The 15,849-nt window shown below is 40.4% G+C and overlaps 1 protein-coding gene across 2 annotated transcripts in view; it reads right to left on the bottom strand.

Moving 5' to 3' along the window:
- Positions 1–15,849, bottom strand: part of PREP (prolyl endopeptidase) — a 172,450-nt gene that overhangs the window by 130,168 nt on the left and 26,433 nt on the right. For both annotated transcript variants that reach the window (XM_054023548.1, XM_054023550.1), the window contains 3 exons: positions 14,459–14,589; positions 10,303–10,512; positions 8,875–8,996 (listed from right to left, as the gene is read on the bottom strand). In XM_054023548.1, coding sequence (XP_053879523.1) covers positions 8,875–8,996; positions 10,303–10,512; positions 14,459–14,589 — 463 coding nt within the window. The remainder of the gene's footprint in view (positions 1–8,874; positions 8,997–10,302; positions 10,513–14,458; positions 14,590–15,849) is intronic.

Here is a 15,849-nt window from a genome sequence, read left to right as displayed (position 1 = left end):
AAGGAGCGGACTTTTATGAATGCAATACATATAGCAGTTATGGTCTATCATATCCACTGGCAAAAGAGAATTTAATAAAAAAAACTTTATGTTAGGGCCACAGAGTTCAATCTGTGTATTGCTTAGAGAATACCAAGATTTGCATACATAATTTAATTTATATATATATAAAATAAAATAAAATACAAAGGAGAATGCAGGATTTTCACAGATTCTAAGACTAAGAAGGACTATTGTGAACATCTAGTCTGACCTTCTGCATAACACAGGCCACAGAACTTCCCCAAAATTGCTGGAGTATATATCTTTTAGAAAACCATCCAATTTTGTGTTTCAAATTACCAAGGATTGAGAATTTCACACTTTTTGGCTTTATGTATTTCTCCACAACTATAACATCTATAAAATGATTTTAATCTGAAAGCAAAAAACAAACACAAAAACAAAAACATTTTAAAGTATATTGATCGTGTCCAAGATTTCATCAACAGTACAACCAATGCTTTTAAAATTACTTTGCTAGTCACTGCAGCCACACTCCAGATGGATGCATTCTTACTTTCTCTTTATTTCACAAAGGATTGTCCTTCGAGTCTGCCATATTATATATCAAGCAACTATGCATCTTACTCTGATACAAGCCAGCAAGCCTATTTACCTTCCTTCATCTTGTCCTATTGTACTACTGCAAGGGAAAAGTAATCAGTTCAGAAATTATTTTGCCTAACAAGCTATGAAATATAAATTATATATTTCAATGCAGAAAACTTCAGGGATTAGAGAACACATTGGTGTTTGAGGGAAGATAAATTCACTTTGCCATAACTCCAAACATTTTTAATGCTGTTATAATTCCCACCCTCAAGTCATTAAGAAACCCTGATCATTATTTTTTTTACAAACTGCTGCTCTTCCTCAAACACTGGTGTTCTTTGCATACCAAAGAGGATAATGGTCATTATCACATAATGTATTCCTAATGAAACAGAACAAACTCAGCAAAACATTCAAGTGGAGCCAAGTGGCTGAGTTAGGAACTGGACTCGTTGTTCCCATAAACCAGGTGGGGGAAGGTTAGACCACCTGGAGAAGGAAGAGTTGGTGGCAACATAGATCCAGCTGCACCATGCATAGTACCAATACCCAGGGGCACAGAAACCACAGTGATGTCAACAGCAACGGTGAGCTATTTTCCAGCACTACTACCAAAAGAAAGATTGCAGGCACAACAGAGGAGGACTGCTGCTGAACTGACAAGCAGAAAGGACAAAGCAAAACTACTGTATTTCACCTTTTAAATGACATCAGTACTGTTTTGCACTTCATGCTATGTTTTGTGTGACAGTCTAAGACCCATCAGGAGTGAGATTCTATGGCAATGATCTGGTACATTCTTGAAATGAACGCTTGGCTAAAATTAGTTAATGTAATTAAATCAGTGACCTCATAAGTATTTGTATCATCATAACACCTAGGACAGTCCCCCCCCCTCCCCCGCCCCAATCATTAGGGTTGACAGGCTTCTGGTTTTCGTCCAGATAGCAGCTCAGTGGGGCTAAAGTAGGCTCCCTGCCTGCCTTGACTCCATGCGGCTCTTGGAAGTGGCCAGCATGTCCAGCTCCTAGGTGCAGGGGCAGCCACGGGGGCACTGTGCGCTGCTCCCGCAGGGAACTGGGAACCACGGTCAATGGGAGTTGCAGGGGCAGTGCCTGCAGCCATGGGCAGGACGCAGAGAATCCTGACGTCTCCGCCTAGGAGCTGGACATGCCAGCTGCTTCTGGGAGCCACCTGAGGTAAGTGCCGCCCTGCACCCCAAACTCCCTCCCTCCCTCTCCTCACACCTCCTCCCGGAGCTCTAACCTTGCAAACACTGGCATGTGCATGTGGCACTTTCTTCCTATTTGCCTTTGAGTATACTGCAAGTTGTTTAAACCCTGAATAGCTGAGGACCTGGCCTTGAGAACCATCTCTTATTCTATATCCACCTAGGTGGATCTCACTGTTAAAACACTCCAGAAACATTGGTGGAGCCCTCTCAGGCTGTTTCTAACTTATTTTCCACCAGCCCACAGAGTTTCCTCACCTACTCCTATCTCAAGTTCAGCTCCACCACTGGTAGCAACAATGGGAAGTCTTAGGAAATGATTGTTCTTCAACTCTACCAGCTGTGAAAGGCTTTACGAAATTTACTGCTTAACTTTGATAATATGAATCTGGATGATACAAGGATATATTCTGTAGGAGTTTGTAAAAATACACCATGATACACAAACATCAGTATTAATTAAGACAACCCATTTGTTGTTCTTTTTTAAGATATCCTACAACACTGTATTCATTTCAGAAATCTTCATTCCACACTGCCCTCTACTGGGAAATTAGTCAAACTGATTTTCCCCCTTCCCATCTTAAATTCAATACAAAAATATTCTGGAGTACTGAAGAGACTTGATGCCATCATCTTTATATTTATAGCTGGATTATTTTTAAAACGCACAGACTGGAAATAAACTAAATTGTTTCTATCAATCAATCTTTCAAAGCAATCTTTCAATAATACCATTTGCAGCATCAGCAATTGTTTAAATCAAACAGCTATTGTATCAGACAGACATGCAAGTGACTGAGCAATGAGTCAGGGAATTGAGGCTTTTTTATTGCATGTTGTCTCTCAAAGGTATTAAACTGACCAAATTTCTTCTATTTTGCTTTCCCCAAGTCAGTGACCTATTTTCATTTTTCTCCTTTGAAAAAAAATATACCTAATCAGGTCTACATCTGTCATAGAGAATTTTTAAAGTACAGTGGCTTTACAGTGACTGTCATCCCAAGGATTTCCTTTTCAAGTGTATTCCCCCACCTAGGGGTCAGCCCTGCAAACTCAGGCTTGGATACAAGATTCAAAAGGAGTTCTTTCCATCTCCGGTAGCACCAGCAACAAGCAAGGTTCTATAGGCCAGATTAAGCTTTTCAATTACACTTAGTATACCCCATGGCCTTATTTGGGTTTGCACTGCTATAACTGTATAAAATGGAAGAGAATGCAGCTCTCCCAGCCCTGCTAGGCCAATACGGCTAAGCACTACGTAAACTTTTTGTCACTTAAGGAAGTAGAAGACGACTCTGGATATACACAACAAATATGCTTAATAAAAAGATGTTCAATTGCAGATGGTTACATTTCATAGGATATCAACACCTTAAGAGAAAATAAGCAGTCAGATATTTAAAGAGCGCAGCAAAGCCAGTAAACATTTTAATTAATAACAGATGCCTTAGGTGTACAAAGTCTCTTGAATTTTTCCAATTAACTTTGTCTCGGCCATTTTTCTCACACACCCCTTCAAAAGTTTGCCAGACAAGATTCAGTCAAGTCTTACAACCAAGTTCATATAAAGAGAAATTCTGATCTACTTTCCCACCCTTTACACACAGCATTTTCCCTTTTACCCTGAAGGGACTTTGGGAAAACACTACAATTAAAGTAACAATAAAACAATTTTATTCAAGATACTAAAACTGATGGGCAAGCTCCACACACTGCCTCCCTCTCCCCCCTCCGTAAGAGTCCTAATTTTTTATTAGCTTGTTTTTTTCATCTAATACATACAGGTGCAAAGTATTTCACAACAGGAGCCCAGGGCACTCCTACAAGTTTTAACAGTTTAAGCATCTTTATTAGATTAGTACATAGCGATTTGTCTCTTCAGTAAAATCAGGTAGGCTACGCTCAAATCTTTAAAAAAAACAAACAAACTCCATTAGGTTTTCTCCCTCCCTCCCCAGGATCAGAATTTCAGGAGGATTATTCTTCCTAGATCCCAGGGAAGCAATACTAATTCATTATCCAGAAATTTCTCTATTGATTACATTCCCCAGGGTTCACAGCAGCAACCCCTTTCAACATCTGCAGGCCCTAAGAGATCTGGCAGCTTCCCTACGCTCTTCATATTAGTTTTCACGCTATACAAAGATAAATTCTTGCTACAAAACATTAGAAAGGTGGTTTGTTCATTCAACATAAGGACTATATTGTGTCATTATCACATACAAAATGTCACAGAAGGCAAATTTTACTAGAAAAAAAGCCACATCTTTCATTAATGTAAATCTTCCTCAAGCTCCCTGTCTTGGTGGTGGAACCACTGCATACAGAACTGACACGGACATGGTTTTCAGAGGCCAAAGGTGTGACAGCAACTCTGTGCCTGGCATGGCGGACACTTTGCCTTTCACCATGAAGATTCTACAATGAGTTCTCACACTCAGCTTGATGTCACACATCAAGATATGTCTACCATGCTTCTTTCACTTGAATAAGAAAAGCCTCTGTTGCAGGTTTCCCCTCCATTAACCGACAAGAGATCATTCAACAGGTTCCTACTATGAGTTTGGAGGCAAGATTTCCCTCAAGAGAGCACACCACGACCCCTTATATTATTGACCTAGCTAGCATAAAAAGATCCCCTAGGTTTAGTTCATATCAGAAAACAGTGCCCAAAAGGAAAATGAATTAGCTTTCACAACAACATGTGTACTCTAACAATGTGCGTCACCAGTGTGAATCAGTGGGTTCATCACTATGAGACATCTGTCACCAACAGACTGAGAGGAATCAGTTTATTTACAAGAGTGAGAAAATAAGGACAATAGTTTTCAAGTTACATCCCTTTCTTATCAATTTAGCTCCATAAACTTTCTAGTTTTTACTATTTGACTAATTTTCAGTGACAGATTAAAGTTTATAGTATGTGATCTACTGAATAACTACTTCATGGATGGACTGCATGGCCTAAGACAAGGGTTCTCTACCTTTTTCTTTCTGAGGCCCCCAAACACGCTATAAAAACGACATGGTCCACCTGTGCCACAATAACTGGTTTTCTGCATCTAAAAGCCAGGGCCGGCATTAAGGGGTAGCAAGCAGGGCAGTTGCCCCATGCCACAGGGGCACCATGAAGCTAAGTTGCTCAGGCTTCTGCTTCAGCCCCAGGTGGCGGAGCTCAGGACCTCATGCTTCACCACCATGCAGTGCGCCTTCAGCTTTCTGCCCTGAGCCCCGGCAAGTCTAACACTGGCCCTGCTTGGCGAACCCCCTGAAACCTGCTCGCAACCCCCCAGGGGCCTCTAGGCCCCTGGTTGAGAAACCACTTGCTTCAGAGGTCTTTGCCATCTCTAGATTTTATGATTCATATGTGCTCTAATTTAAAAAAAAAAAAACAAAAAACAAAAACAAACAAACAAACAAACAAAAAAAACACACCCCTGCTTCACGGAGGTTTTTCTCCCCAAGGAATTTCACAAATGAGGGATCGAAATCTGGATCACTGCCTTTTTCTTAAATGGATTTTTAAAATTCTTTGATAGAAACTATTTGTCTTCCAACTGTTCCAGCTTTTCTGTTGACAGTGACTTGCAATTTTGAAAAAAATATTTAACTACTGTAGTTCTATGTGCTGAGTACACCAAACAGGACAAAAGCAGTATTATTCATCACAAAGGAGATAAAAATAAAAATAATAAAAAGATCATAAATAGCAGTAGAGCAGAGTGGTTAAGTACAGTAGCTGGAGTAGATCTGAAAATTCCAAGAGAATATCAACTATTAAGAAGATCAGTTCTAGGATTACCTGAATGATGACTATTATCACCGATTCTGTCTGCCAATTTATATGCAGGGTAGGAGTTACTCTGTAGCCAATACTTTGCTATTTTCAACCCACTCAAGCCTGTGGCTCTTTAATGAATTATTATAGGTGAGACTGGTACTGCAGCCTAATATTAAGATTGCCCAACACATCCCACTAAAAGGATGCTTTTAAAACTTTGCCAGAGTTTAACCATTTGGACTGATTTTCTGCGCCTGCGGTCTGTCTCATGCTGAATTGTTTTGGAAAATTTCAGTCAAAACAGCTCAGCCGTTTCAGAGGAGACTCGGGGGTGGGGACAGGGAAGTGTTTTGCTATCCTTTGGAATAGGGAACTTGAAATTTGGCAGCGGTGGCCTTTGTGCCAGGGATGCACCCCCCCCCCCCTTTTTTTTTTTTTTTTTTTAAAATACCATCCCCATTAAAGACTATCTATATTTGACATTTTAAAAAAAGTTGGAGTTTACACATGCTTATCAGAGACTCCACTCTTGGGATGAGCAGGACTTTTCCCCACACTTTCAGCCTGCTGGTGCCAAGTCTGGTCACCTAAACTGAGAGCATGGGAACCTGTCTCCCCAATGCTCCCAAATGATTTCCCCTGCCCCTGACTGGAATGCAGAAGGGATAAGAGCTGGACTAAGGAGTGGGGAATGGAACAATGGGACTGGATGGATAGAGAAGACAAACTCGTTGGGCAAGGAAACTAAGGCAACATCTACAATACAGACGGGATTGCCGCTCTGAGATCGAGCCACCGGCGGTTGATTTAGCAGGGTCTAGTGAAGACCCGACAAATCGACAGCAGATCGCTCTCCAGTCGACCTCTGTACTCTACCTCCGACGAGAAGAGTAAGGTAAATCAACAGGAGGGGGAAGAGGAGAAGACAGACTGAGATCACATCCATCCACCCAGGGGCAGGAACTACTGGCTGGGCGGTAAGATAGGTAAGAAACCTAAAGAGTGAAGCCTAGGACTGGCTAGGTGAGGAGAATGCGAGCAGGAGTGGGGAAGAGACAGGACTGGGACATGGACAGGTTGGAGTCACGTTTGGGGAGCTCGAAGAAGAATCTGTGCCTACTAGAGCATACTCCCCACCAGAGCATGGAATGGAGCCCAAGAATCCCAAGTCTCACCACTACTCTACAGTCAGCAGATGCCAGTGGATTTCACAGGTAATTTTCCATCCCCCTCCACATAGAGGATGACAACCTACTACTGCTATCAGTTATTCTGTTAGTTCATGTGGCAGAGGTCTGTTTAGTTGGTCTCAAGTTTCCAACCCTGCTAATGACTTATGTGGGTGTCAACATGCCACCATATGATGGCATTTGTTTTTTCAGTGTGCCTTAAAAAATTAAAACAAAAAAAGCCCCCCTCTACACACAACCCAGGAAGTTACACAGAGAACTATGTTAAAAGAACATTAGGATTGCAAAGTTAAGCACTCACAAGTTAACTTTAATTCTGGCAGTTCCTACCTATGCAACCTTAATTCAGGCATCTTCTGAATATGCATTATGATTAAGGCTATCATTTAGTCATGGAGGTCGTGGAAGTCACAGAATCCGTGACTTCCAGTGACCTCCATGGACTTCAGCCTGCAATGGTCGGGAGCTGGGGGGGAACGCCAGGCCACCGTGGGCAACCCCCTGCAGCTCCTGGCCCCCACGGGCAGTGGGGGGCCCCCACAGCTCCTGGCCCCTGCGCAGCTGCCCCGCTTCAGACAGTGTGGGGACCCGCAGATCCCCATTTTGTCAGGTATATTTTTAGTAAAAGTCACGGACAGGTCATGGCTTCGTGAATCTTTTTTGTCCATGACTTTTACTAAAAATATCCATGACAAAATCTTAGCCTTAATTATGATAGTGTCTTTAACTACTTAATCACATGTAATTTTTTCCACAAAAACCCTGCCTCCTTCCATGTACCATAGGATGCTGCTTACTAAATGGCAGCTATTCAATGTTTTGTTTTATCTTTATTATTCAGTGTGTGGCTCTGCTTATTTGCTTAACACTATTCAAATCCCACCCTGAAGACAACTATTAATTTCCTTGCAGGCTTTTCTGGAGTAGTCATCACTATAGCATCTGAGCGCTGCATAAACATTAATCTAGCTTCACACGGCAGCTATGAGATGAACGGTATTATTATCCCCATTTTATAGATGGGAACTGAGACACTGAGACCAAGGTCAAAAGTATTAACTAATTGTGTACCCAAATTAAGACATCTAGGACCTGATTTCTCAGAGTATTTAACATTATATATTATATACACTTAATATTCAAATCACAGATTTTGTGGACTTCAGTTTCAGCTGTGAGTGCTCAGCACCTCTGCAAGTCAGACCTCCGGGTCCCACGTCAGGCTCCATACAATGAGGCAGTCACAATTAGTGATCACCTGTAAAAATTGTGACTTAGGGTACATGCAGACTACCTGCCGAATCGGCGGGTAGTAATTGATCTATCGGGGATCAATATATCGCGTCTCATCTAGACACGATAAATCGATCCCTGAACGCACTCCCGTTGACTCCAGAACTCCACCAGGGCGAGCGGCGGTAGCAGAGTCGACGGAGGAGCCACAGCCGCCAATCCCGCGCCGTGAGGACCCGAGGTAAGTCGAAATAAGATATGTTGACTTCAGCTACGCTATTCCTGTTGCTGAAGTTGCGTTTCTTACATCCCCCCCCCCAGTGTAGACCAACCCTTACATGGCCTGTCCAGCATCACACAGGAATTCTGTGGCAAGGGAAGGATAAAATCCAATTCTCCAGGAGAGCATTCACCTGCTTTATCCCTGAAACCCTCCTTTCTTTTCCTGCACATACTCTGCCTCATTCACAATGCACTTTCAACTTCCACAACAAATGAGTCAGGGGGCCTATAGGCAACAGTCTCCTTCACTACACTACCCTGCTTCATCCCCAGAGCTTGTCCAAACTTTGTGCTGAATGACGCAGGATCCCAAGGGGAAAAAAAAAAAAATAGTATGAGATCATGAAATTAAAGTCTGTATCATAATGCAGATGTACAGAATGACCGAATTAAAACTGTATAAGTAGCTTTAATTCTGGCACTTCCTAACTTTTGAGCCTTTGACTTTGCAACCTTAATAATGGTCTTAGCACAGATTTTTTTGTTTGTAATAAATATTACAGTTTGGTTTAATCAAAGAGGCTGAACATGCATAAAGATAAATAAAGTGTGCAATTTACCTCAGCTCCACCCATCCATTTTGGCTCATCAGGAAATTCAGCACATAAAACATCTTTTGACTGGTCTGTCCCAAGGATGTGGTAAAACAGCTTCTGGTGCACATTAGTGGAGGTCTCAGTGCCTGGTATAATTCAGAAGGGAATTATTTAATTTTCATTAACACCATAAACTTTTTGCAAGCTTCTCTGCCTCCGTACACACACTTGTGGTGAATGGAGTTATTCAAGGATTGCAGCCGGATAAGGGTCAGCAGCCATTCTTATTCTCACTACACAAGAAGGGTGTGTATTCGGGGGAGAAGCAGGTATGACAAATATTGCTAATTTCAAGACTCATTGTTTCATGCTCCATTTTCTGGAAGCTATCAGCAACTGCAAACATTCAAGGAGTCCAAAATATCTGAGTAGGTTTTGGCATCGTGTAACATGAGATGCCATTTATAGTCATCCCTTTTAATAAGTAAGATATTTAGATGTTTAGTAAGATAATATCCTAGTGATACCAATGTTATCAGTTAGTGTTCATATAATAATACTTGCTGAAAATCAAGAAGTGATATTTTAAAGCTTTGCTTGAAGTGCTAGATAAAGTTTGGGATAGGAAAATAGGAATCCATGCCATTAGATTTTGTTTAATCAAATCAAGGTAAAAAAGAATATTGGCCCAGTAATTTTTGGGCATTTAACATTTAGGCTGCATTTCCTGTTTTTCTTTTTCTTCTCATTAACCATTTGTTTATTTTAAATGTTCAGGAGTGACAGACAGATGCAGTTTAGTCAGTAACTCAATCCTTACCAAATACTTCTAGATTTACACTACAGCACCGCGATGTGATTTTTTAACTTCTGAACTTAGAGCATTATTTCAATGCAAAAAGGACAGGCAAGGTTCCAAAATTTGGAAGTTTGTCCAAATTATAGTTCCATTGCAGTTGAATGTGTAAAAATAAGAGAAAGACTTGCTCCCAGTATGTGTAACAAAAAGTGCTTGGTACAAGATCTTCAAAAACCTCACTGTGGAAAGAAATATGAGTAAATTTTTTTTTTTAATAAACAAAGGATCAGAAAGGAGAGAGGGGAAAAAAACACTTAAAGGAAAATCATGTATATGGATTTAGGCCCTGATCATTCAAAGACTTACACACCTTTACCACGATGATCAGGGAATGCATATATGTTAGTTAAGTCTTTGCAGGAATGGAGAGTGCAGTATACAGTACTTGTAGAAGTAGCAATCTCAGAGGGGAGTGAGTATCAAGAGGTCAATCAATATTCTACACATTTCTCAACTGCCTAAGGAAATTTCCTGGGGCAACTTGCCATGTATGTGGTTAAACAGTGCTCAAGTAAAACAATTTTCTAGCCACTATTACACCCACCTCTTGAAAAAAGGGGTTATTTTTCTCCACTGATTCAAGGCATACTTACCATCACTTTTCCCATCTTGTTTTGGATAGCAGTTGTAGAACATGCCTTTTCCATCATGGGTCCAAGCCATGCAACTGAATTTAACCCTTTCCAGCGTATCTGGAAGCTCTTCAGGACCGTCCACTTTCATAAACTTGATAGTTACCCAGTCTGAGCCACTGGAACTCAGACCATAAGCAAAGTATTCACCATCTTCACTGAATGCATAACCTATAGATAAAGACAAACAAATGCCTAGGTCACTCTTTCTATTTGGCTGCACAACTTTCTACCATTTGCCACAGACAGACAGAAGCATGTCACCAGTTTAAAGTTGAAAAGCATTAAAAAAATAACTTTCACTTTTAAATAAACATTTAGAGCACACTTTTTTTTTGGGGGGGGGGGGGGTTCAACTACTGAAGTAGGTTGTGGCTCCTCCCTCCGCCAGCAACTAGTAGTGAATGCACTGGCAGCACCAGTGATCTTTGGTTGCTGGCCATCTCTCATCTACTGCACATCTTTAGGTTGGAAGCATCTTACCATCTTCCAAAATGAAGTGGTGATGCAAGTTATTTATACACATATGTAGTAACTAGAAGGAGTGCTGTCTAGTGGTTATCCCAAAAGACAGCGAGGCAGGACTCTTGATTTCTACTCCCAGAGCTGCCACTGATGGAACTATTTAGTGCGTCTGTCACTTCCAATCCATTGCTTAGAGTAAATCACAGCTGAAGTGAGGAGGCATGGCACTTTACTGGTGGGCTCTGCAGTGTTCAAGTCGCTCCCTCCTAAAAACCTGTCTGTAATTAAATTGGGAAGCGGCACACTTTTTTTCCAAATGCAGCTTTCAAAATTTGCACTGTTTGACCCTATAATAAATCTATAAATTTATTAGAGTTCCTACACACAGCTCTGTGTAGCTCAAAAGCTCGTCTCTTTCACCAACAGAACTTGCTCCAATAAAAGATACTACTTCACCCAGAATATTCAAGTATTCATTAACGACCAGAGAGGTCAACATAATTAGCAGAATCACCTGCTTGCCCCCAGAAGATCTCATCAGCGATGGTTGGTAATTCGTTCTGGGGGATATGAAGGGATCTTTAGTACAATCAATTGTTCCCAAACACATGGTATTCACTTTTCTGGAGTCCCTGGAGATTCCAGAAGTTCACAGCTCACTGATTGAGAGTTTAGCTTAGCATGCCATCCTTTTTACACAAAGAAAGACTGGTACGTGACAAATGCGGAGGACACTCTACTAACAACTATCCGAACTATGAGCCTTTTCCTCACTTGCCTGTGAATACTGGGGGAGAGTAGAGAGGCAGGCTTATAATGAATTAATTTAAAAGGGGTAGAGATGGGCTGACAAAGGACAAACTTCCTCAAAGAAAGTGATTGCCATTCCAGAGACAGTCATTTCAAGTTAGACTCTGCAGAGCAATAGAAAATATAGAGAAATAAACTGGAAAAATTGTGCACCATCAGTCCTAACAGAATTAGTTGGAAAAGACCCGAGATTTATGTAGTTCTATCTGAATTATGGGAGGAAAACAAGATTCTGCAACATCTTTCAGGAGAGCCTTAGATGGATGTTGGCCCAGACACTGAGGGACAATTCAGTCTGGTTATAAACAAACTCAACTCTACCGAAGAGAATGGATTGCACCAGGCCTGAATTTGGCCTGGTGTTTCCACTAGCAATATAATTACAAATTAAATTAAGATTTATTTATTTTTTTAAAAAGCCTTCCTTCACCCCTGTGCATAGGCGCACCACCCCTCTACCTACCTTTATAGCTCATGAGGCCTGGTCTTCAATAGGAAAAAAAGTGTTAACTCACTTGAGGTAAGAACATAAGAGCTGCCATGCTGAGCCAGACTATCATCAACTTTGCCCAGTATCCTGTCTCCCAACAGAGCTTCAGGAGGAGTATACAGAACAGAGCAATTATGGAATGATCCATCAGTCTTTCACTCCCTGCTAGTCAAAGGGTTAGGGTTGCCTGAGCATGGGTTGGATCACTCACCATCTTGGCTAATAGGCACTGATGGACTTATCCTCCATGAACATAAGTAGGTCTTTTTTTAAACTAGTAATACTTTTGGCCATCATACGTCATGACAATGAGTTCCACCGGTTAGTTGTGCTTTGTGAGAGAAGGACATTCTCGTTTGAATTAAACCTGCTGCCTCTTAATTTAATCAGGTAACTCCTGGTTTTTGTATTGTTTGAAAAGGTAAATAAACAGGGTGAACAGCGAAGTGTTATTTACTTTTTCCATATCGCTTACGATTTTATAGACCTGTCTTATATCCCCCCCCTTAGTTGTCTCTTTTCTAAGTTGAACAGCCCCAATCTTTTTAGTCCCTCCTCATGTGGAAACTGTTCCTTACCTGTGATCATCTTTCTTGCCTTTCTCTGAACCTTTTCCAGTTCCACTAGAATGTTTTTGAGATGGGACAACCAGAACTGGACACAGTATTCAAAGCATGGGTGCGCCATGGATTTATATATTGGCATTACGATTTTTTGTCTTCGTTTCTATTCCTTTTCTAATAGTTCCAAACATACTGTTAGCCTTTTAGATCGCTGCGATGCACTGAGCTGATGTTTTCAGAGAACTACCCATGGTAACTCCAAGACCACTTTTTTGGGTGATAACAGCTAATTTAGAATCTATTATATATGTATAGTTGGGATTATTTTTCCCCCCCCCATGTGCATTATTTTGCACTTATCTATGTTGAATTACATCGGACATTGTTGCCCTGTTACCTAGTTTTGTGAAATCCCTCTGTTACTCCTCACAGCCTGCTTTGGACTTATCTTGAATAATTTTGTATCTGCAAACTTCACCACTTCACTGTTCATGCCCTTTTCCAGATAATTAATGAATATATTGAACAGTACAGGTGAAATACAGATCCTTGGAGGACTGCACTCTTCATCCCTCTCCATTGTGAAAACTGACTATTTATTCCTGCCTTTTGTTTCCTATCTTGCAACCAGTTACTGATCTACAAAGGGACCCTCACTCTTATCCCAGGGCTACTTAGGATATATCTCAGTGTCTATGTTCCTTCCTATTTTCCTCATTAGAATTTGACTTCCATATTTTAAAGGATGCCTTTTTGCCTCCACTATTTAGCCACGGTGGTAGTCTTTTTTGATTTAGAGTATACGTTTAGTCTGAGCCTGTTAGTGTTTTTAAGTTGGCTCCATGCTGGTTGCAGGCATTTTACCTTTGTGACTGCTCTTTTTAATTTCCATCTAACTAGCATCCTTATTCTTGTGTAGTTCCCCTTTTTAAAAGTTAAAAGTTACTGTGGTGGGGGTTTTGATATTTTCATCGCCTACAAGGATGTTAAATTTAATTACATTATGGTCACTACTGCCAAACAGTTCAGCCTACAGAGGGTACATTTCACATGAGTTAATAGGTTAAGGTAAGCCCTAAGTTCCCGCACACATTCTCAACCGGCTAACTCATTTGAAAACTACATACTGCCTGGCCTTCACTAGGATTCTGCCTCAAGTTAGAGGCATTCCTTGCTTGTTCAACGCAGCTGGGCTGTGCATGGATGTAGCATGAGGCTGACATGACTGTGCCACAGGTACAGCTTAATTAATATACAAAAACTTTTGTAAAAGGTAGATCAGCATTTTTAACTGGACTCTGTACTGTATAGACAATCAGTGGAGAAGCAAAGCACTACTCTGGAGAACTCCCACTCTGCCTTGCCCAATAATTACCATTTCTGGCATAAAGCTGGACAAATACTTTGAACTGACATTTGAAAGAAACTACACTAGAAAGTGCTGAGGCACCTGAGAATTAGAGGTGTCCATCACACAAATGCATATGGGGATTATAAAACAATCCAGAAAGCCAACAGACTGTTCTGAGAGAAAGAGGAAAGATTACCCAAGTGACTTTAGATATTCTTTCCCCATACATATAATCATTAGGAAATCTTTTTATCTTTTGCTTTTTTTTTTTTTTTAGTAGACAAAACCCCAATCAGACCCCATAGCTTTCCCCACAAAAATACTTATGAACATTATGTTTTGATATAAACAAAACAAAAAAAAACCTTAACTTTTATAGTTTTGTAGCCTCAAAATAATCCCAATCTCTGTTCTTAAAAAAACTCCTGCCTCACTGACCTCGTAAAGCCACAGTGCCATCATCAGAAAGCTTATTTGGATCAAGAAATATTTTGGCATCAGCATCCAAGGATTCTTGCACATATAATACTCGTTGGTTCTGTAGTCCAGTATTGTAAAAGTGAAAATACCTGGAAAACACAAACTGAGTGAGTAAAAAAGGAACTCTATTTTTATTTTCCAGCTCAGCTAGAAAAAGAAAAAGAAAGAAAAAGGAGGAGGAGGAGGAGGAGGAGGTATGAAAGATTGGTAAGAAGCCATAAAAGACAAACAGAAGCCATACAGTAGTGACATCTTTACAACAGAGTATCCAAATGCTTCTGGAATAAAGGGATATGGAATTCATGTAAGCCACCTTCTACCAAAAACAAACAAACCAAAAACCCAAACAAAACACACACATACTATATACACAATAGAGGATGAAGTAACTTCCACACTACAACATGACACTGAACAGTTTGACAATTTTGACATCTTAGCAAGTTAGGGAAGGTTCATAGGACAGTTTACCTTAAAAAAACCTTTGCACTCAATATTACTATTTCAAAGTTTTTAAAATAATAATTCACAGTTTTCATTCTCTAAACTTTTCCCCTCATATGCTTCCTAGAGCAAATGACTCCTTTATGTTTCCCTCCAACCTGAGCACTGTATCTGGTGGCTGATAAGTAAGTTTTAAATAAAAGAAACTGCATTTGAAATGGTTTCCCTGCATTTCCTTGCTAAGGTCTAGCACAGCAATAAGTGTCAGGAGACAGGTTTCAGAGTAGCTGCTGTGTTAGTCTGTATCCGCAAAAAGAACAGGAGTCCTTGTGGCACCTTAGAGATGAACACATTTATTTGAGCATAAGCTTTTGTGGGCCACAGTCCACTTCATCAGATGCATGGAATGGAACATATAGTAAGAAGATATATATACACACTTACAGAGGACATGAAAAAGTGGAAGTAGCCATACCAACTGTAAGAGGCTAATTAATTAAGATGAGCTATTATCAGCAGGAGAAAAACACGTTTGTAGTGATAATCAAGATGGCCCATTTTAGACAGTTGACAAGAAGGTGTGAGGACACTTAATATTAATATGCAAACTAGATACCATTAACTTGGGTTTGAACAGAGACTAGGAGTGGCTGGGTCATTACACATATTGAATCTATTTCCCCATGTTAAGTATCCTCACGCCTTCTTATCAACTGTCTAAAATGGGTCATCTTGATTATCACTACAAACGTGTTTTTTTTTTTTTTTTTTTTTTTTGTTAAGTTAATTTCACTTCTGTGTTGCCAGGTATTTTCACTTCCTAGTTTACTAAATTAGCGTGACTGGATCACTGTTTCCCAGAACACTTTTTGTGTTCCCTCAGCTTTTTAAAGAGTATCTGTAAT

Source organism: Malaclemys terrapin, chromosome 3, assembly GCF_027887155.1.
Source record: "Malaclemys terrapin pileata isolate rMalTer1 chromosome 3, rMalTer1.hap1, whole genome shotgun sequence".
Classification (NCBI taxonomy): Eukaryota; Metazoa; Chordata; order Testudines; family Emydidae; genus Malaclemys; species Malaclemys terrapin.
Note: the sequence above shows the minus strand (reverse complement) of the source record. Positions and strands in the feature narration are given on the sequence as shown.